This window comes from Mycteria americana, chromosome 14, assembly GCF_035582795.1.
Source record: "Mycteria americana isolate JAX WOST 10 ecotype Jacksonville Zoo and Gardens chromosome 14, USCA_MyAme_1.0, whole genome shotgun sequence".
Lineage (NCBI taxonomy): Eukaryota > Metazoa > Chordata > Aves > Ciconiiformes > Ciconiidae > Mycteria > Mycteria americana.
Genome location: NC_134378.1, coordinates 18,685,884 through 18,706,767, shown reverse-complemented (window position 1 = coordinate 18,706,767; position 20,884 = coordinate 18,685,884). Strand labels below are relative to the sequence as shown.

The 20,884-nt window shown below is 40.2% G+C and overlaps 1 protein-coding gene and 1 long non-coding RNA gene across 2 annotated transcripts in view; one reads left to right on the top strand and one right to left on the bottom strand.

The window, feature by feature from the left end:
* LOC142416929 (uncharacterized) overlaps positions 1-20,884 on the bottom strand; it is a 76,246-nt gene that overhangs the window by 40,022 nt on the left and 15,340 nt on the right. The window lies entirely within an intron of this gene.
* LOC142417123 (protein-glutamine gamma-glutamyltransferase 6-like) lies at positions 5,105-19,990 on the top strand. Its single transcript, XM_075517478.1, has 12 exons — positions 5,105-5,333; positions 6,176-6,415; positions 6,933-7,051; positions 8,250-8,378; positions 9,639-9,816; positions 10,626-10,761; positions 11,810-11,913; positions 14,479-14,721; positions 15,399-15,743; positions 16,589-16,746; positions 18,463-18,596; positions 19,837-19,990. Exons 1-12 carry the CDS (start codon positions 5,105-5,107, stop codon positions 19,988-19,990), a joined length of 2,169 nt encoding a protein of 722 aa, XP_075373593.1.

Here is a 20,884-nt window from a genome sequence, read left to right as displayed (position 1 = left end):
CACATTCTAATTGTCAGCAATAAATAAAAACTATTCGTATAACTGTATTCTTTTGTAATGAATTGTACATTCCATGAAAATATTATGAGAAATCACGAGATTGAGCAAAGTTCTTTTTCCTCCATTTCACAAGCTTCTTACTTAAAAAAGTAGAACACTTTCCTCCATTGTTCATTTAATTTCTGTATTTTGTGACACCTATAACTCTGTGAATGGGGAGGAAAAGAGCCTATGAAGGCTGGAAAAAGTAATGTTTGGGCTCCATGACAACACTGTTTCTGTAGCCTGTGGGCATAGGCCTGTCACGGAGTGGACAATGCATCAGTAAAATCAGTAAATTCAAATTAGTTCCTATGTAACAAGAGTCCCAAGCACCATGAAGCACGGGCAGAGTCTTGCATTAATACGGAAGCCCAGCAACACAAGGTAACTATCACTTTTTGCCCACTAGCATAAGGTCACTGGAGACAAGGAACACATTTGTCTTCAAACATTCCCAACGTAACTCTCTCACAGGCAACCACTACTCCACACCTCTGGCACAGTGTTTGCATACAGATGCCTCTTTTGTGGGTTCCTGATCCTAACATTGCTGGGTACTGGCTCTCACGTGAAACGCACTTTCAAGTAGTCTTAAGGATTCTCTGTTGCTGCAGGCAATGTAGCTTCTCCAGGGACTGCTATGAAAGCTAATGACTGACAGGGCACAGTAACGACCTGGCCACACTTCAGAAGTAGGGTGTGATGCAATAATGGTGTACAAACAGCTCTGCCAAGCCTGAAAATGTAGATTTGTTGTCCGACTTATAAAATGTTTAAAGCAGAATTAATAAGGCCAACATTCTGAACCACAGAGCTGTCAGGAGTTTAATATGGACTTCTTTTGTCTGACAGGTGATAATATTTTGGAGTCTGACACATCCAGACATGATCACAAATTCTTATGGAAAAAAATAAACAAGAAAATGTAACAAAACTTTAGATTCCTTTTTCAAAAATAAATGTAAGCTGCAGGTAATTAATTTGCCTTTTTGGTTGCCAGCAATCTTGATATGAATGTGGAAACAAAACAGAAAATGGCAACAGACAAAAAAAGACACAATGTAGAAGTGTAGAGGTGAGGAAAATGAGGGATTGCCCCTTCTCCCCTTACACCCCTTACTCCTCGGTCACAGTCCATTGAAAGTTCAGAACAGTGTGCAACCTCCTCTCGGGACAAATTGGCAGGGCATATTTCTAGATAAGTTGTGACACAGAATGAGGGAGGAGAGAGCATGAGGGAGCTTCAAGAGTGGAGAAAAGATTGGCTGTAATTAGAGTGGGCAGGGCTCCCACTAGAAGAACAGCTCTGTAGCTTCCTCCAGCGCCCAAGTCAAGACGCCATGCCAAATAGCTACAGAGAAACTATGTACAGGTATTATGAACGCCAAACTATAAAGAAAAATTACTAAAAGCAGAGACAGCCATGAAACGCTCCTCTGTACTTAATAGAAATCCTTGATGCGCAGGTGACTGCCTAACAATGCTTTCTCAGTGGGATGTATTGCTTCTTATGTAAGAAATGCATATTATAGGTAATCATGTCAGGAACAGATCATGAGAATGTCACAACTCTGTATGCTTCCAAGAAAGAATGAATTATATGCAGTTATGTGAAAGATCTCCAGGCAGACCTGCCTTAAAAAAAAAAAAAAAAAAAAAAAAAAAAGTGGTTTATGCTATGCAAAGTCATAATGCTACCGAGTGACAATAACACTAATATATTACAAATCTATTTAGATCACTCCATGTCCCATACATCCATGTTGTACGATATGTATATTTGTCTATAACTGCTATCTGTACATACAGTCTCCAAAAACCTAAACTGACACAAACCAAACCATCTAAAATTAAGTTTCTTCCATCTACTTAAGACTGTATTTCCTTCATTAGATCCAATTTGGGATGTTTTCCTCTCTTACTAGTTAAGACACCAGGATACTGTTTATCATCTTTCCTCAGCCATTCACCAGTTTTAAATAAGCATAATTAGAGTCAAGATTGTGCAATTAAAGCAGTCGTAAGTAGATGCTCACGTAAGACTTTACTACAAAAACAGTAACTAGCAACCACAGGTCACACCCAGCTTGTATAAACTCTAGCTTACGTAGTGAAGTGAGGAGTCCTAAGCCTTTTTCTACTCATGCTGGCGGAAGTGGATTCAGAACGTTCTTGCACGCTTTTGTATCCATGACCTGAACTACGCACAAGTGTGGAAAAGAAGAAAGAAACCTTATGGCGGGTAAGTTAAAAACAGCCTGATTGCTCCAGACATCACTCTTCCAATATAGATGAGTGACATTTGCTGATGAAACAGGATAAATTACATCTAGCTGTTCTCTCGGCAATTTAGCCCTTTTTAGATTAAATGCATTTATGGGTTATTCTACTAGAACTTATTTTCTTTTTTTTTTCCTGTAACACAGAAAAATAGAGTAAGAAAATATTTTTCTATCATATCCATTAACTACTCTATACAGTGCTTTTGGAGTCACCTAATCAACACCGTTGGCTAGTGATTTGGGCATCAAACTGCCGTATAGAAGTCCCAGGCTCTGATTCCTCTCTGATATCCAGTTGATGTCTGGCCTTCAGACAGGTCACTTGATGGCCTCTGGACTCCCATGTTGACCTCCCTACAGAGTGGCTATGTTAGCCCGTGTGCTGCTTTGCTGAAGTGCAATCTCAGTATCTATGTATTATATTGCACTGGAAAGATCTCTAGTTAGAAAGATGTGTCATATAATACACACACACACACACACACACACACGCACGCAGAGTCTATCTACAATTTAGCCTAAGGATTTTTTTCTGTTATAGCTTCAGGTTTCTGTCAGAGGCAACAAGAACCTTGTGTGCATAATGATCAGCATTTTCGGCAGTGATCACCGATTCTGCAGACTTTTGCTTATGAGCATGCTCCCGGTGTCTATCCATTAGAGGACAAACACTTACCCAAACAAAGTTTTAGAAGTTTGTCCAATTGTACATTGACAGGATTATTGAAAATATTTTTTTCCAACAGAGAGATACTGAAAGCAGAAAAAGAAATGGTAAGATTTAAATTGAAACTGTGAAGATCAAAACAAGGACAAATTTGAAGTACACAAGGACAAAAAATTGGTATCAGGCTTTATTCTGCTCTTGCCCCATATAGAAACCATTTTTTCTGGTCTCCTGCACATATTCACTAGAAATGCCTGTGTAACCATGGACTTTGCAAGGCAAACCAAACTATTAATGCAGTAAATTCTTAGAACTAACCAATGCTAGCCACTGCCTTCTTTACCTTTCCTACTTCTCCAGGTGTCCCCTCTTACTCTGTTGTACATCTTGTCTTTGCCTGTGACATTCCACTCTGAAAATCCTAGCAGCACTGTTTAGGTCCTCAAATGTCAGATTCCCACTAGTATCAAACCCATGGCTCAGGTGCTATTAAATCCTATATGTGCTACATTTTTATTTGCAGACATGCACAACGCTCTTAGTTATCTGCATCACTGCACAACTAATGACACGGATGCTCCCTGCCCCGAAGAGCCTGGCCATTTAGCTTGCACAGCTCAGGATACACAGTGGTAGGATACACCTGGATAAAGTGTTGCAAGGCTAATGTCTTTTCAAACTCTGAGCCCAAGTGCCCTTCAGAAACACATTCTAATTCACTCTTAAATTAGAGGACTTGATGTTAGGAGTGCTGTTTTCTGTAGGTCCTTTTCAATTAAACATATTTAAGTCAGGAAAATAAAGTGATGATGCAAGCGAGAAACTTTCTAGATATTTTACATCACGTGACTCAAACATCACACTCCTATCAATGGAATTCTTTTACTCCAGGTGACATACCTGAAATAAGACCCTTCACTTTTAACTGAAAATACTCAAACATGTTTATGCTCACAGACTACAGGAAAGCAACTTGCTCCAGGCCCTTACTGCAGCCTCGGAACTGCATGTGCACATTCATGTTTCTTCCAAAAAGCTGAAAAATTAGTATAATTATGACTACATCAAGACTTCACAGAATATAATTCTGTGCTGCAAACACAGCAGAAAACTCAAATCTCGCCCTCTCTATTTCTATGGTAGCACCCTATGGATTCTCTCAGATATGAACCTCATTCCAAAGGATTCAAGGTGGTGCTAAACCAAGTCCTATATCTTAGTTCAGTGAAATGATGGCAGTGTTGCTTACAGCACCATTAGTCTGCAAAGGTTAACATGCTCTAGTCATGGCAGGAAATTTTCTTCAAGTGAAATTCCTCTGGAATATCATACTGGAGAAGGGCACTTCTCAAACACATGTGTTCATAGAGTGATATATATTTTTTCTGTTTTGTTTTTATTTGTCTGTTGGGGTTTTGTTGTTGTTTTAATTGATCGAGGAACAAGAAAGGTTGAAAGCTTTTGTAATCTGTGCTTCAGCATCCCATTTTCAATAGTGGGCAACCTATCATGATACAACAGAGCAACCCGTAGCACTGCCTCGAGATACACCACTCCTAATCCTACCATCTCTCCTCTGCTGGTTATCTTTTTGCAACAGAGTGTGAAATAACACCCAGCTTCAAGCAACAAGACTGTAAATTAACGGAGATACAAAATACGTGAGAAGATAACGTGCAAATTCAGCAATGAAGATACTAGCCTTCTATTCATCATCTGTCATACAGTGTTTCCAGGATCAGGCATGCACTTGCTCATGAGAGTTTTAATACTTCTTTCTGTACATCTGTAAAGCATTCTGGGAACTAGGGATCTCCACCAAAAAAGAGCAGGAACATGGTGGAATAGAACCATCTCTTCAAACTTTAACGAAGTCTTATCTAAATACAATAGAGTTTTGATTTTTTTTTTTTTAAATCAAAGATGATTTATCTGAATGGGTGTTTCTTCTGTCTCTGAAAGATGCCTGCAGAAAAGATATTTTAGCTGTTCCTCTAAGTTGTTGTTTATTTTGCAATTTTTAATGACAGTGGATTTTTCTGTTTTCCTAGAGCATATAACTCCAGCTCCATATTATATTTTATAAAATTACTACATTAGACAAGCTGAAAAGATGTACAAGTTTGAAGGAACAATGTTTTTAATTAACTTGCCTCGTGTCTTTCTAGCTCTGAAAATAGCAAATGTCAATTGGCAATCCAAACTAAATAAAGCTGCACACCATACCTCTGATTACAGCAGCACAGAAGCAATCTTGAGGAGAGGACAGGCCTTCAGCATCACTCTGAACCTCCAAACAACGGTGCAACCTGGGGACAACTTCACCTTTATTGCAAGCACAGGTAATTTCCCCATGGCACTCACCTCACATCCAAGTCACTCCAGCTCCAAAACGCTAGTGCCTTACAGCTCTATGGGGTCCATTCCTGAATTATTAGGCTTTGTCCTGTATCATTCAGGATTCATTGTCCTTTTACCCTTAGGAGGTCCCATTTTAAGGTTCAATCTGTACCTTAGGGCAATAGACAGTTAAGGTAACAAGTAACAGAAAGGTAGGAGCCATCCTCAATCTAAAAACAAGCCTATATCTCTGCTCCTAAGGACCTACCTGCAATACTGCAAGTTGTCTTCATTCTGTGGTCCCTGAACATTTTGCAACTCTACCTCCCACAGACCATCATCCCCCCATTTGTCTCCTCTCCTGACTCTCTGCTTCACCTGTTTAAACTCACCTTGATTAACTTAATGTGTTCTCTATTACTAGAACAGTCTACATGACCCCATTCATAAGACTCCTATCTGTATCTTCCCAAAAAGCTTCTCCAAAAAATTCTCCAAGCAGCTGCTAACTCTTCATGAAATGTGTATTAAAAAGTGTGGCCCATCCTGCCTACATATTTTTGAACTGTCAGGTTTTCAGGACAACAGGCTTTGCCTCCTCACTTGTCTAGAATGATTATGGGCGTACTCACCTTTACTGGGTCATGCATGTAACACAGAGGGCTGCATAGTATGATTCTATGGATTGGAGTGCAGCTAGTTTACATTGAATAAGCATTTGATCTGATAAGCCACAATCTTTCCATGTAGTCATTAAAAAAATGTGGAATTGAGATCATCACTGACCCCAAGTTTGTCACCCACATCTGTCATTCAGAATTGCTGTCCCTGTTCCCTCTGGCAGGACCATCTCCAGCAGAATCACAGCAGACCAAGGCCATATTTAACCTTTCTGAGGAGGGTGCCAGTGGCTGGAGTGCAACCCAAGAGCCCAGTGAGCCTGGCTGCATGAACTTCACAATATTCAGCCCAGCCAATGCTGTCATTGGACGATACAAACTCAAACTCCAGATCGTTTCTGGGAACAAGGTCTCTTCAACACTCCTGGGCCAGTTTGTGCTACTCTTCAATCCCTGGTGTCCAAGTATGTTTTGATGTATCATGTCCTTCAAATAACTCATTGTCTCAGTCAGGAAATCTGGGTGTCACAGTTAACCATGTACCTGACAGTCACAGCTACAGAAAGATTTTTTTTTGCTCAACATCAAGGATCAAGTTTTTGCCCTTTCTTCAGTGCTGCAATGAATCAAAGATCCAGCCTCTTGCTTGTAGAATAAGAAATCAGAAGCAGGAAATATTCCAAATATTTATGCTATAATTTTTTCCCTCTGATACTTGTCTTCAGTTGTAAACCAAGCAATATCTACCAGTAAGACACATACTGAGATTAGTGAAGGGACAGGAGAATAGTCAGTTCCCCTCAAAGGAACTTCATGCTTATTTTATTCACTCTCTAAATTATTACAGAGGTTTAGCAAGGGAGTCCTAAGCCTGAATGCACAGGCAGCCTGACCTGTTCCCTAGAACTCCCGTTGAAGTGTGATTTTCAGTTACAGCAAAACAACTTTCTTTTCAGCCAACATGTCTCATTCTGCTTCTAGATGATGATGTCTATATGGCTAATGAAAAGGAGCGATGGGAGTATGTTCTGAATGATAGCGGAATCATATTCCAGGGTCTGGAAAAATATATTCACCAAGAAGCTTGGAACTACGGACAGGTAAACAGCATCATCTATTCCAGAACTTTGAAAATAAGAACAGTGGGTAAACAGGCTCTTGAGGAGACAGAATCATTATCTCATAGTATAAGAGTTCAGTATTCCTCTCTCACTTACGATTTTCTTGCAGATATATGTCTCACTTATTAACACATTACAGCAGCCTCAGGATCATTTCCCCTGTCTGGCATGTGCTAATACAGAAATAAAAGAAACAAAGCACAATTTTAGTTTTCTTTTGCCTATTATACAGACTGGCGAAATTCTACTTGTTTCTTGACCCTTGTAAAGGGCAAAGCAAGCCATTCCGGTATTAACCTCCAGGTATTGCAAGGCTCGTACATCTAAATATTTACACAGTTGGTTCAGTAATGGGGCAGAAGACACTAAAAGGATGTCCCAAACCTACTCAACTGAAACAACTCAAGTTGGAATTTTTGAAAATCAGTTTGGCCTTCTAAGCATAACTGCTAGAAATAGTCATAACTACAGCCCATCTATAGTCACATATCTATCCTGCAACTTGTTGGGCCAGTCAAAACCATTCCTGACCACTTCACGCCTTCCCACTGCACCACCAGTTGCACAGACAGCATTTCTATTAATCCTCCTGATCACTGTGGCTACTTTTACACTAATAAATGAAACAAGGCCGGATCTGCTTTCTGTCTCAGAGGTCAAGTGGCATCCTTGCCTGACCACACCCGTACAGCATAGCACTTCGGCATTCTCTGGGCCCAACACAGTGTCTCTGTGACCCTAATCCACAAGAATTATTTTTGTGGGCTTCTTCCAGTTCAGATCATCTGACGTAAGGTGAAGGCAGCCCATCAGAGTGAAGCTTTCATAACAGAAGGGTACCTGTAGGGGCATGACAGGATGTGGGAGGGTGCTAAGCCTGCTGAGCCAGACCTGGAGTGGTCTTGTCCATTCCACCAGGCCACGTAATGTCTTCATGAATGCTAGTAGCTATGGCTCCAAACCCATGCTCATAAGCATGCTGTCTTTAAAATACTGTGGAGAGTCAGCAGCCTAGTGGTTATGCTTTCTTCTTGGCCCTATTTTCTTTACCAGTACAGAAAATGCCTATATTACCAACATCATCCTATTGTGCTAGGAGAAGGAAAATAGGTGGGGAGTTTATCCTTGGGTTTATTTATGAAATTAGCCTTTAATATATTGCTTGTTTTGATTTCAGTTTGAAGAGGATATCCTTGATATCTCTCTGACTATACTAGATCGAAGCCTGAACCACCGCCAAGATCCAGCTATTGACGTATCCAACCGAAACAATCCTATCTATGTGAGCAGGGTTATCAGTGCTATGGTAAAGTGATAAATCAGTTACAGCTGTACAATGCACCTACTAACAGAAACCCCAATACTTCATTGTGAATGCCTCAATGATTTATAGGATTAGCTAACTTTTCTGAAAAAAATAGCTACAGAAGAGGTTAAATGGACATTTATTCTCAAGGAAAAATACCCAAAAAGTTTAATTTACCTTATTCCCAAAAGTTTGCTCATAACTGAAGGAATGTTTCCAAGAACTTCTGGGGAACATTGAATCTCAGACGTATTTTCCTCCTAACAGATTTTTCAGTCCATTAGATTTTTTCACTGATTTGGAAAGCCTGTGTCCGTTCTGAAATAATTTGCTAAGTTTTTCAAACACCAAGAGAAGCATGAAATATTTTGGAAAATCAGTTTTGTATGGCTGCATTTAATGTGTGTATTTAGCGTTCTTCACTTAAGGGGGATTCGTTCAGTGAGGCCTGTATGCATTTTCTTCAACAAATAGTTATATCTTATCAACACACACCCCCATCCTCACAAACATAGATACACAACTAGGCAACTGAAAAGCTTTCAGTTTTATAAATCATACATGCCTTACCACATTCTTTATCTGAGATTCCTCCTTTATAGCTGTGATCCTTTTCACCCTTTTAGACAGCACTCACTCTAGGCAATTTCAACTTCAACGTGAAGTAAATAACTCTACTTAGATGTACAGAATTAGTAAAAGTACAAATACTTAAGAAAAAAAATTTTTAAAGAACTTACTGTTTTCTGTACCAGCATACATGACACTTAAACAGGCCTCTAAAATGGATGTGCACAAATATATGCAAGCACATCTAACAAGTTTGATCAAGATATATGTACTATATGCACAGTTGCAACAAATGCATATTCAGAGAAAATGTGTACTTCTTGAGGCTTCCATATAAATCACTTGAGAATGTGAACCAATACTGAATACACAGTGTAACAGTATAATGACATACAAGGAGGTGAAATTAATCAATGAAACAGAGAAAACTGAAATAGGCTGGCAGTCAGTACATTTGGGAACATTTGTACTGAAAAGCAAGGCAGTTTTGAATCATCAGACTCTACAATCTGATCTGGGTTTGATCCCATTGTTGCACTTAAGCAGACAAAAGTCTATCTAAGATTCAAATACTATGTCCCACCACTCAGCCAGTGAGAACAGTGGTACAAACAGGGTCATTTCTGCCTACTTCCCTCTCTCCCTTTTTCTGTAAATATTTTAATTCTCTTATGAGAAGGACTCTTTCAGGTTAACAGCAATGACGAAAAAGGAGTAGTGGAAGGGAAGTGGAATGGAAAGTACTGCTCAGGAACCAACCCCTTGCAGTGGAGTGGAAGTGTGACCATCCTTCGAAAGTGGTACAGGGGGAGATACAAACCTGTCCGGTATGGCCAGTGCTGGGTCTTTGCAGGAGTAATGTGCACAGGTATCAGAAAGGAAGCTTACTAGGATTTCCTTAGTTCTAATTTTGTGACATTATTGTTGAAGCTGTTTCAGCGTTGACAGAGAGAGCGAAGAACCTATGCTCTCCATGCATGAAGGGTTATTTTCTTCTATTTTAAACAGCCGTAGGTTGTAATACTGCACCCCAGTTTTGTAAGTCATCAAACAAAATGCAAAGCAGTTTGCCAGGCTGGGCTGGTGAAAAGAGCAAGGTCTCCTGTTTCTAAGCTAGGATTCAAAGGAAACCCATGCTCTTTTAAGTCTCCTCACAATGCCAGTTTTCTACTGTTGTGGTGACACAAAAACAAATCACAATTCTGAGGACCTGTAAAGGGAGCTGCAAGTCAGGAAAAGCATTTAATCCTAGCAGTTTCCATTCAGAGCTGCTCTGAGAGACGAGTCACTTCAGGGAAAATATAAAGGAAAAATAATGCAATCGAGAGATAGGTCTCAGAGAGGGAGAGGAAAAAGAAGCAGGTAACAGAGAAACAAACACAGGGAGAAAATGGGGGAGAGAATAGGATTAAGAATGAAAGATTAAAATAAATGGGTGAATCTAATTCTTATTAAAAAGAACATGGCAGCTAAGAATGTCATCTGAGTGGAACTGTCTTCTAAGCAATTGTGCACAATGACTGTGACTTGCATTGTATCTGAGACAGAAGTTTCTGAGGGTTTGTTTCCCCACTGAAAACATATACGCTAGACTGCTCTGCCAAGAAAAACAGAAAAATACTTTCTAAATGTCTGTAAAATAGGTTTACAGCACTTTCATGGTATTCTATATTGCAGTTCTGAGATCCTTGGGAATACCTACTCGTGTTATTACAAACTTCAACTCTGCCCATGACAGTAATATAAATCTGAGTATTGATAAGTACATTGACATTTCCGGAAAGACCCTGCACTTGACTGAAGACAGTGTGTGGTAAATATACTTTTTTTCTTAATATTTTTTCCATTATATTCTCCTCTAATTAAAAGATCTAGAATCATGCTCCTGAAAAACATCCCCAACCTCATGCTCCCAGTGATATAAAACCCCATACCAAAGAACCGACAGAGTGTTCAGAAATGCAATACGTAGTCAGTTTCATCACTCTGAAGAATTAACAGAGGAGATGCTTTGTACCATTGCTATTCAACATATAATTTGAAAATATAACTGCTAATTTTGTCTCTACTATATGAAAGTTTAAATTTTTCAAAAAAAAGTCGAAGAGTGATTAACCTCTTGCCCAAAAATTATATCAGCTTGTCCCTCGATTCCTAGAGCAGAGCACTCTCAGAAGCCCGTAAGTTTTAGACTCAGCTCCTGTGCTACATGTTGATTGTCTCAGTCTTTCATGATTACCATTATACATCCCTTGCACAATACCAAGAGGTTACTAAAGTAACGGTGATATGTTTAATGCAGCTGAGAAAAATTCCATCCCATCCCTTAGGAAGAACATGCTGTTTCTTTCACCTCAGAGAAGCTGTTAAAAATCATGCTTTTGACAAACAAGTGCACAGAAACTATCACACTGCAAATGTGTGTTGTACTGCATGCATCAGTGTTTCAGTCACCAAGCACCCTATACCATGTGGACTGAATGGGGGGACAAGGGTGACATGAAGCAGAAAGCAACTGTGAATTAAGTACTGACAGATAGCAATGTGCGCAGGAGACTTTTGGCTGTACAGCATGTTGTTCTGGAATGTCCAGAATTGACTACTTGACTCTGCAATTAATTATTTTCCTTTTAACATTTTTTTCATAACATCCCAATATTTCTCAGAGATCTGAACAGAAAAAGCTGGCAAAGAAGGGGAAAGAGGTACTCAAGAAAGGAGTCAGTAGCTGGTCTCTCCACAGAGGAGTTTTCATTCACTCAACTAGGGTTATTTCTTGCATTGCACCAGAAATGTATCAAATCTTTCAATATAAAATCAATTGTATGAATCAGGGGTTCCCTCTTCTACCTCCTTTACAGGAATTTCCATGTCTGGAATGAATGCTGGTTCATTAGAAGAGATCTTGGCTCTTTTTATGACGGATGGCAGGTTCTGGATGCAACACCCCAGGAAAGAAGCAAAGGTAACACTGTGGTAAATATAAAAAGCTGTAGATACTGTTACTCCTAAAGATTGCTACTGAAATTTCAGGACAACTCTCTTCTATCTACTCCCTGTAGATGTAGCATTAATTTGGGTGCACAAGAAAAGCAATATCCACATCAATCTCCAGTAGGTTTTCTTTCAGCCTCTGGATTGCCTACTAGCATGCAAATTCTTACTTTTTTTGATCCCCTGCCTCCACAAAAGCCAAAAGCCAGCACATCTTAAGTTCACTTATCTCACCCTTGCTTTTCTTAGCTCCTAACATTACACAGATTCATAAAATGACATAGAATAGCTAAGGTTGGAAGGGACCTTTAGAGTTTGTTTACTCCCTGCTCAGCACAGGGTCAATTAGAACAGGTTTCTCAGGACCATGTGCAGTTGGGTTTTGAATATTTCATAGGATGGAGATTCCACAAGCTCTCTGGGCAAACTGTTGCAGAGTTTGACCACCCTCATAGAAAAAGTTTTTTTCTTATGTTTAAATGGAATTTTCTGTGTTTTAATTTGTGCCCACTGCCACTTGTCCTTTCACTGGATACCACTGAGGAGAGACTGATTCTGTCCTCTTTACACCCTCCCATCAGGTATTTATACACATTTATAAGATTCCCCCGAGCCTTCCATTCTCCAGGTTGAACAGTCCCAGTTCTCATCCCTTAATCATTGTTGTGGCCCTTTGCAGGACTTGCTCCCATATGTCCACATCTTGTACAAGGAGCCCAGAACCGGACACAGCACTCCAGATGTGGTGTCACCAGTGCTGAGTAGAAGGAAAGGTTCATGTCCCTTGACCTGCAGGCAATGGTCTTCCTGATGCAGCCCTGGATGTTGTTGGCCCTCTTTGCTGCAAGGCCACATTGCTGGCATTAGACACATTTGCTGGCTTGCATTGGACAGATTTAGCAGCAAAGCAAATTAAAACCCCTTTTAGTAAGATGCTAAGTAAAGATTTTAGAGCTTATAGTCACAGGGTTGAACCAAAGAGTTTACAACAGAAAATAAAATATGCCCCATGAATCTACCCTATATTTTACAGGACACATTGGAATGGGTAGGAAGGTATTTCATATGATGTCCCCATGGCATGCGACAACATGGAATATATGTACAAAGCTACATGAAAGAAGCTCCAAACTGTTCTCTGGTTCTGAAACCAAGTGACATAGAATGGCTTTTATTCACAGCACTGAACTCCCCCTCCCAGGCCAAAATAATAGCACAGCCTGCTGGGAACAAACCCTGGTCTGTCCCCTTCCCTGAATTCTTCACAGCCACTGTCTGAAAGATCACAAGGGGGGGAAAAAAAACACACTAAGAAGCTTGCTAGCTAGTAAACAGTGTGGATGACCAATGGCCAGCACTTGGGTTCACACTTTGGCTCTGGTTTTATTTACTAATACAGACACATCTTCATTGATCTAGTTTGGTGACCTCCATCAAAAGATTCATTTATTTGGCCATTTAAAACCCACCAAACTCCAGATAAACTGCTTCTCATTCCCCACTACTAAGTTTACCAAATTTAGCTTCCTGGTTCTTCTCAATGCATATACAGCATTGATGACTCACATCTCATAAGTCTGATTGTACTTCTGACTCGGCTTCCATCCTCTCCTCTCCTTTCACTAGACAGCTTAGGAAACAGCCTTGCAAGCTGTGGAGGGTTAGGGTTAGAACATTTCACATAGTACACATCATAAGAAGCATTAGCTCTCCCTACACCTTATTAGCCTTACAATCTCCTCTGTGCTCCTACCTTTTGATAGAAAATTGTTGTTGTTTAACCCCAGCCGGCAACTAAGCACCACTCAGCCACACGCTCACTCCCCGCCCCCATGGGACGGGGGAGAGAATCAGAAGAGTAAAAGTGAGAAAACTCGTGGGTTGAGATAAAGACAGTTTATTAGGTAAAGCAGAAGCCGTGCACGCAAGCAAAGCAAAACAAGGAATTCATTCACCACCTCCCATTGGCAGGTGGGTGTTCACCATCTCCAGGAAAGCAGGGCTCCACCACGCGTAACGGTTACTTGGGAAGAAAAATGCCATCACTCCGAATGTCCCCCCCTTCCTTCTTCTTCCCCAGCTTTATATGCTGAGCATGACGTCATGTGGTGTGGAATAGCCTTTTGGTCAGTTGGGGTCAGCTGTCCCGGCTGTGTCCCCTCCCAACTCCTTACGCACCCCCAGCCTACTCGCTGGTCAGGTGCGGTGAGAAGCAGAAAAGGCCTTGATACTGTGCAAGCACTGCTCAGCAGCAACTAAAACATCTCTGTATTATCAACACTGTTTTCAACACAAATCCAAAACATAGCCCCGTACTAGCTACTGTGAAGAAAATTAACTCAATCCCAGCCAAAACCAACACCAAAATGCATGTGGAACCTCTGGACATGCTGTTACCATAATGCACAGACGTAGAAACAATGCACTTTATCCAAACATGTCTTTGGAGTGACTACCTCCCCTCTTGCTGTCAGCATGAGGATTTGTGTTCTTTTGCAATAGGCAGTCATTTAACTTCTCCCTCTCTCTAATATAGGCATATATCAGTGTGGTCCTGCCTCCACCAAAGCCATTAAGGAAGGTGATGTGAACCTGGACTATGACAGCTCATTTGTGTTTGCAGCAGTGAATGCTGACTATGTTACTTGGATTCACTATAGCAACAGAAGAAAAGAGAGAATTTATTCTGATACTAGGAAGATTGGAAAATTTATCAGTACCAAAGCAGTGGGCACCAACTCCCGTGTGGATGTCACTGCTAATTACAAATATGCAGAAGGTAAATTCTTTATTACAGTTGTCTTGCCACTGATGGTCAGAAGTGAAAAGAATTTAGGCCCTCATTGGATCGAGCACTGACTTAATTTCTTTACATCTTCTGGAGCAAAGTAATTGTGAATTTTCAAAGTCTTAGGGCTCGTTGTCAGCTGATAGTGATTCAATATGGCCTTTGTGACCCTTGATGAAATAGCAATGTATTCAACACAAAGTCAAAGCTACTTCTGTAAAACATTCTGTCCCAGCTGTTCTGATCAGCTGGTGAGAATATTTCTGTTATGACATGCAGCAATAGCCAGTCTGGAGAGTTGTTTGGGGAGAGTTTCTGCAAAAGGATTTTTTCACCCTTCTTAATTTCAGAGGAGAGGGTAATTGCCCCAGTTTACGCAGAACTGAGCTCTCCCAGGAGTTATCTTTCCACTGCTCACAGCTTCTAAGAGGTGCCCATGAATAGCCAGCTAAAGCTGACAGGCAGGTTTTACCTTCCAGCCTTCATGGCCATGTATATTCATTTGCTTTTGTGTCAAAATTAGCATTTGGGTTAGACCTCACTTTCTCCTCTTGTGTATCTTTGCCCTCCTCAGCTTTCCTAAACTGTATTTACTGAGAGCAATTGTGGCTCCATTGCACTATATCCAGCATGCATGAGATCTCTGACCATGTTATCTTTCAAAGCAGGATCCTTGAGAGAAAGGCAGGTGTATAAAAAAGCACTGAAGCTGCTTGGTGTGAGAAGCACTGGAAAAAGAACCAAAATTACAAGACCTAGAAGACGATCTTCAGTAGCATGGAGACAAAATATGACACAGCCTGAACAAAAACCCAGTATCTCAGGGAAGCTGATCCTTGATGCACCTCCTGTAATTGGCCAGGATATCCTCCTTACCTTGGCACTCAGGAACTTGATCTCAGATTTCAAGACCATAAAGGTTAAACTGAGGGCTTCAGCCATTCTCTACACAAGAAGACCAAAGGCAGAGATTTTGCAGTTGTCCAGGTCTATTAAACTTGGATCTGAAGAAGGTAATTTTAATTTTATTACAGCTTAGGACAAGACATAGCTTTGGTTTGTGGCCAAATCACATAGAAATAATGAATGGCTCAACAAGTGCATGACCTGCAAACGGTTGGAGGTTAAGTCTATTCAGGGGAAAAGAGACATATATATTTGCCCTGTCTTAAGCATTTGCTTTTGGGCACTGTCAGAAAGGATACTGAGCTGGGTGACCTTTTGTCTGACCCAGCACAGCCACTATTAGTTCTACATGACGACCTTTTTTGGTGAGAGAACAACTAAGAGACATACACCAGAGACTGCTCAGCTACCAGCTCCCCATAAACAAAGTATAAAGACAGATTAAAGGGGGAAACATAAGCCTACATCTCTTGCAGCAGTAGGACAGTAACTACACTGAGCATTTTTTCTCAATGTACCAAGATCCATTGCCTTCCTCACTGGCACAGAGACTCTGACTGTGTACCTTCTTTAAAGGCAGAGGCTGAACAGCTGCATCAGCAGGGGCATTTAAACCAACCCACCTTTTCACTTCTGCCTCCTTTGCAAGGAAAGAGCATTAAATGCCCAGCTTCAGATAAATGAAAAAAAAAAACAGGAGGGGTTGCCACATATATCCATCCTCAGAACTGTCCAGCTACTGAACTGTACCTGATCATTTAACATTTGATGCGAATGTAAGTAGAAGTCACCTATGAGCATAATGCCTGTCTGTTGGCTGCCAACACCCACAAATGGACAGCCCCAGGGTGATAGCATCTTTGCTCCTTAAAATACAGATCTATTACAGATAGCTGGTACTTAGACACAGAAAAAAGAAGAGGGGAAAATTCTGTTTCTATTTCCATTCCAGTGAAAGAGATTTCATTCAAGATCTCCTATTCCCAGTACAAAAACTCTCTGATGGATGACAGGAAGGTCCTAGTGACTGCTGTGTGTGAAACCAAACAGGAAGCCTCGCTGCTAGTGGAAAAAGATATTGTACTTCAGGATCCTTTTCTCACCATCAAGGTAAAAGCTAGTCCCCCTTGTCTCCCTAGAGAGACATGTTGAGAAGAAGCAACTAGAATCCTTACTCCAGCTACTCCTCATGGAAAGGAGTGAGGAAGAGAAATCATGCCCAAGGGTGACTTGATCTTGTTGCTCTAGTAATAGGCCATATGACACAAGTGAAATGAAATACACTCAGGAAAAGCAAACCTTTCCAAGGCATAGCTGTGCTATGGTATTCTTGCCATGTTGTGCTTGTTGACATGGCACTGATAAAGTTCTCAGTGTTACGAGGGTTACAAGGTAAGATTATCTCCAGAGAGACAGACAAGACAGACAGAGACAGAGAGAGACAGAGAGATCTAGTCCATACCTAGGCCTCCACTTTTGTCAGGGAAGTCTGATCATTCTCTTCCAGTTTATTTAGGAAGCCTGATTTTTACCAAAGACATCTTCACTGACTAGCTGATAATGCCTGGAGCTGTGAGGGTCATTATTACTAATACTCAAGGAAGTTCTTTCACCTATCAGGAAAAGTGGCACTTTTCACCTTCTGTAACATCTTCCCAAATGATTAATGATTAGAACCGGAGGCTTTTTTTTCCACTTAAGACTGACTTCTGACAAATGTTGTACAATGGGTAAAAAGCAATTCTTAGTCTACAGGAAAGACCATGCACTATGTCTGCCTGGGGACAGGCCTGGGTTTGCATGGCCCATCACATGCACATAAACTAGCTTAACTTGTTTTGGACAGTTCAGCACATTCACATGCTGTATCAGACATGGGATCAAATGCTATCTGCCTACTGTACTGTAAACAACATAGAGGGAGTATGATAATTCGCAGTCTTTCAGAGCCTCCAGACTAGATTCGCTATCCCAAACCACTCTGTCAGTAGCATACAGGAAAAGCAAGGTTACACACAGGAATAAAAAGTTTGGATTTTTGTAGGTCTGGCAATTTCTGAATACCAAGTTCTAGTGAGACTTTGTAAAAAGCCTTCTGTGCTGTATCATGCAAATAATAGATTCAGCTTATATAAGGCAGGCACCTGAATGAAATTACTTCAATTCCATGAATAAGTTTCAAGAAGAGTTTATGTTTCTGTTGATTGAAACTTCTGTATAAACATAGTCAATAACAGAGAAATGCAGTTGGGGTGCTGGACTTCTCCATTATGTTAATTAATATTACATTATCTACAAAGATAACCAGATACGCCAATTCCACTCTATCTCAGTCGAAATAAGGTAATGAATACGCTTATCTGCTACTTGGCATTCTACTTTTTTTGCCTGAGATGCCACAATTCACCTCTGTCTCACACCTCCAATGTTTTCTAATCCTAAACCTTTCATTTAGCCTAACTAGAGCTAATTTGATTTAAGCTGCCTACAGTAGTTAGCCATATATACCAAGTTAATACTTGTATTCTCATTCCGTTCTCATTCCGATAAGTACCATATACTGTGTTATAAATAACACCATACACTGACCTAGTTAAAAAGTTGGGACTAATCAGTAGATTCTACAGTAGTTTTTTCTTTCTCAGCCACAATGGATGGCTGATTCAAGCCTGATGCCCAAAGATATGTACATGTATTAATTCCTGGCTCCTTCCTCTCCAGGAGATCCTAAGAGGGTAAGTGGTTTGCAATGGGAATGAAAAGAGAAAACCATGAGAAAGAAGTGAGACTAATGCCGTGGCTGAGCAGAATGTTTTCTCTCTGTAGGTCCTTGGTCCAACAGTGGTACACAAGGCTGTTAATGTGCAGGTCACATTTACCAACCCACTGTCTGAAGTGGTGACAGACTGTGTGCTGAGAGCAGAAGGTAGTGGCCTGCTCAAAGAACAACTCAGAATCAAGTACGTAAATGCTATCGGGCTAATAACGTGTTCACTTTGGTGGGAAATCTGGAATAAAAGTGGGGTTTTTTAAAAAGATTCTGTCAACCTCATGACTTTTGGTCGCAACAACCTTGGACAAAATACCATCATGTCAGTACTCTCCATATACTACCTGGAGTTTTTTACACCTCCTTTGCCAAGCTTTGAATTACAGAATGCTCAGGGAGTGGAGAGATGGCCTGCTTTTAATGACAGTATGTAACTCAGAGTGCTGTAGTTAGTGACTGAATTATATAAAGGGCAAAAATTTAAAAACTTTCTTCTCTTTGTGGTTTGCAAAAGGAAAACCAAACAATCCTTGAAGGATAAGAGAGAAAGTGACGATATCTTTTGTCCGTGAGATATTAAATTACTAAAGAGCTAGGACATATACTGTAATGAAATGTCTTTAAAAAGTGTCCACTGATATAATACCAATAAGAAATTGTTCTCCCATCTCCTCCATGGTTATTATTTTAAAAACATTTTTTAAAGTCTCCAAAATATTTATGCTGGGGGGGTTAGCACCAAGAAACTGTGAGAGGAAAACAAAAAAAGTTAGCAAAAGATGGATAATGATGTGAATCACTAAAGCTTCATTTACACTGAATACAAAATTCAGGTCTAGATCCTGACCTTGAACCTTAACTTGCCTTACCAGCATCTCTATTGCTCAGCTTCAGTACCTCCTTAGAACAGAGGCACCCTTTCCCCCCACTTTCTCTATTTCCTGGTGCTACTATCAGTCTCCTTGTGTCGGACAGCCAAGAGTCATTTCTAACTATGGACATAAAATCAATAGGTAATTATATTTACCACACCAAAATACAGCATGAGCATATCTAGAGTACTATAAATATTGTGAGTGTTGAGGGTAATACATACAGTTGGATCTGAGCTCTTCTAAAGATAACCTTTCTGATCATTCCTCAGGTGCTCAATACATTTTGCCCTCATGATACAACCCCTAACTTTCTATCACAGATTGAGAACTGCAACTATTCCACCACATCCATTACAGCCTGATTAGTTCTTCAAGGATAGTGTTGTGGGGGCTGTGAACATGGAAGGTTATGTCCACCTGTGCTAGGAGTATACAAACAAGCAGCCACTTACTCTGACTCTTCCTTTCCATGCTGTCTTAGATTTGGGGACTCTGAAGAATACATAGCAAGAATTTTTCAGCTGCTTGAACTTACAAATATATTCTCTCTTTCAGTGTGGCAAGAATGGCCCCCATGGAGAGCTCAACAGTCCAATTTGAAATCATTCCCTACAAGAGTGGCACCAGGCAGCTTCAGGTGGACTTGGCTTGCATCCATTTTTCAGACATTAAGGGATTTGTGATGCTTGATGTGGCTCCTGCTCAGTGATATAACCTGTACATCAGTTCAGTTTTGTCTCTGTTTACGAGACTGGTGCAGTGTTCATACATTATTATGACTGGGAGCACAGAAATGCAGACTACTCAGCCAAAGTAAGGTGATGTAATATGAACGGAAATGAATAAAAAGGTACTATACACTACACTGTAAAGACAGTGTCATCTTTTTAATTTCCTAACCTTTCTTATGGACCTTCATGAATAGAATTACTGGTGGAAATCATTATGTAATAACTTGACGGAGAGGATCAAGTGTGATGGTTTTCAGCATTAGAACCTGTAGCAATGATAGCAGCTAGATTTCCAAGGAACACCATTTAAAATCACTGGTTTCGTAAGCTTCATTGAATATAATTTAATTATATTCACTAGTTGTAAGTTCTATTCAGTAATAGCCAAAGCACTATCCAAGCAGTGGACATAATTCAATTCTAGAATTAAATTTATCATTTCATCTAATTACTAGAAGGAAAATACAGCAATAAGATATGGCAGTGTTACAATAGAACTCTCTTCTTATGACTGGAAAAATGAGAAGCTATTCAATAAACAATACTCTTTAATTCACAGTTTCCCTATTCAGATCATGATTTAATCATGTGATAAATTACAAATAATGAAATATTCAGCACAGAAATGACTGGGAGTAACAGTATAAAAGCAGATAAAAGAAACATGTCATTCACTAAGCAGTGGCAAACACTAGAGCATCTGAAATAATAACAGGCTGGAATAGCTGTTCCTGAAAACAGGAATGAAGCAGAACATCATTAAACAGTAAATAGGTGATCTGTCATCTGGACTAAGACACATTTATTTACACCCATAGCTCTTCACATATGCACCACTGTCTCAAAATGCCCAGAGTTCTTGCGGGATGAAC

Excerpts from the sequence above, each read along its gene's own strand:
- LOC142417123 (XM_075517478.1), top strand. The coding sequence starts at position 5,105 with ATGTACAAGTTTGAAGGAACAATGTTTTTAATTAACTTGCCTCGTGTC. Across the intron at positions 5,334-6,175 it reads CACCTTTATTGCAAGCACAG|GACCATCTCCAGCAGAATCA; the intron begins GTAATTTCCCCA and ends TCCCTCTGGCAG. Across the intron at positions 10,762-11,809 it reads TTGACTGAAGACAGTGTGTG|GAATTTCCATGTCTGGAATG; the intron begins GTAAATATACTT and ends CCTCCTTTACAG.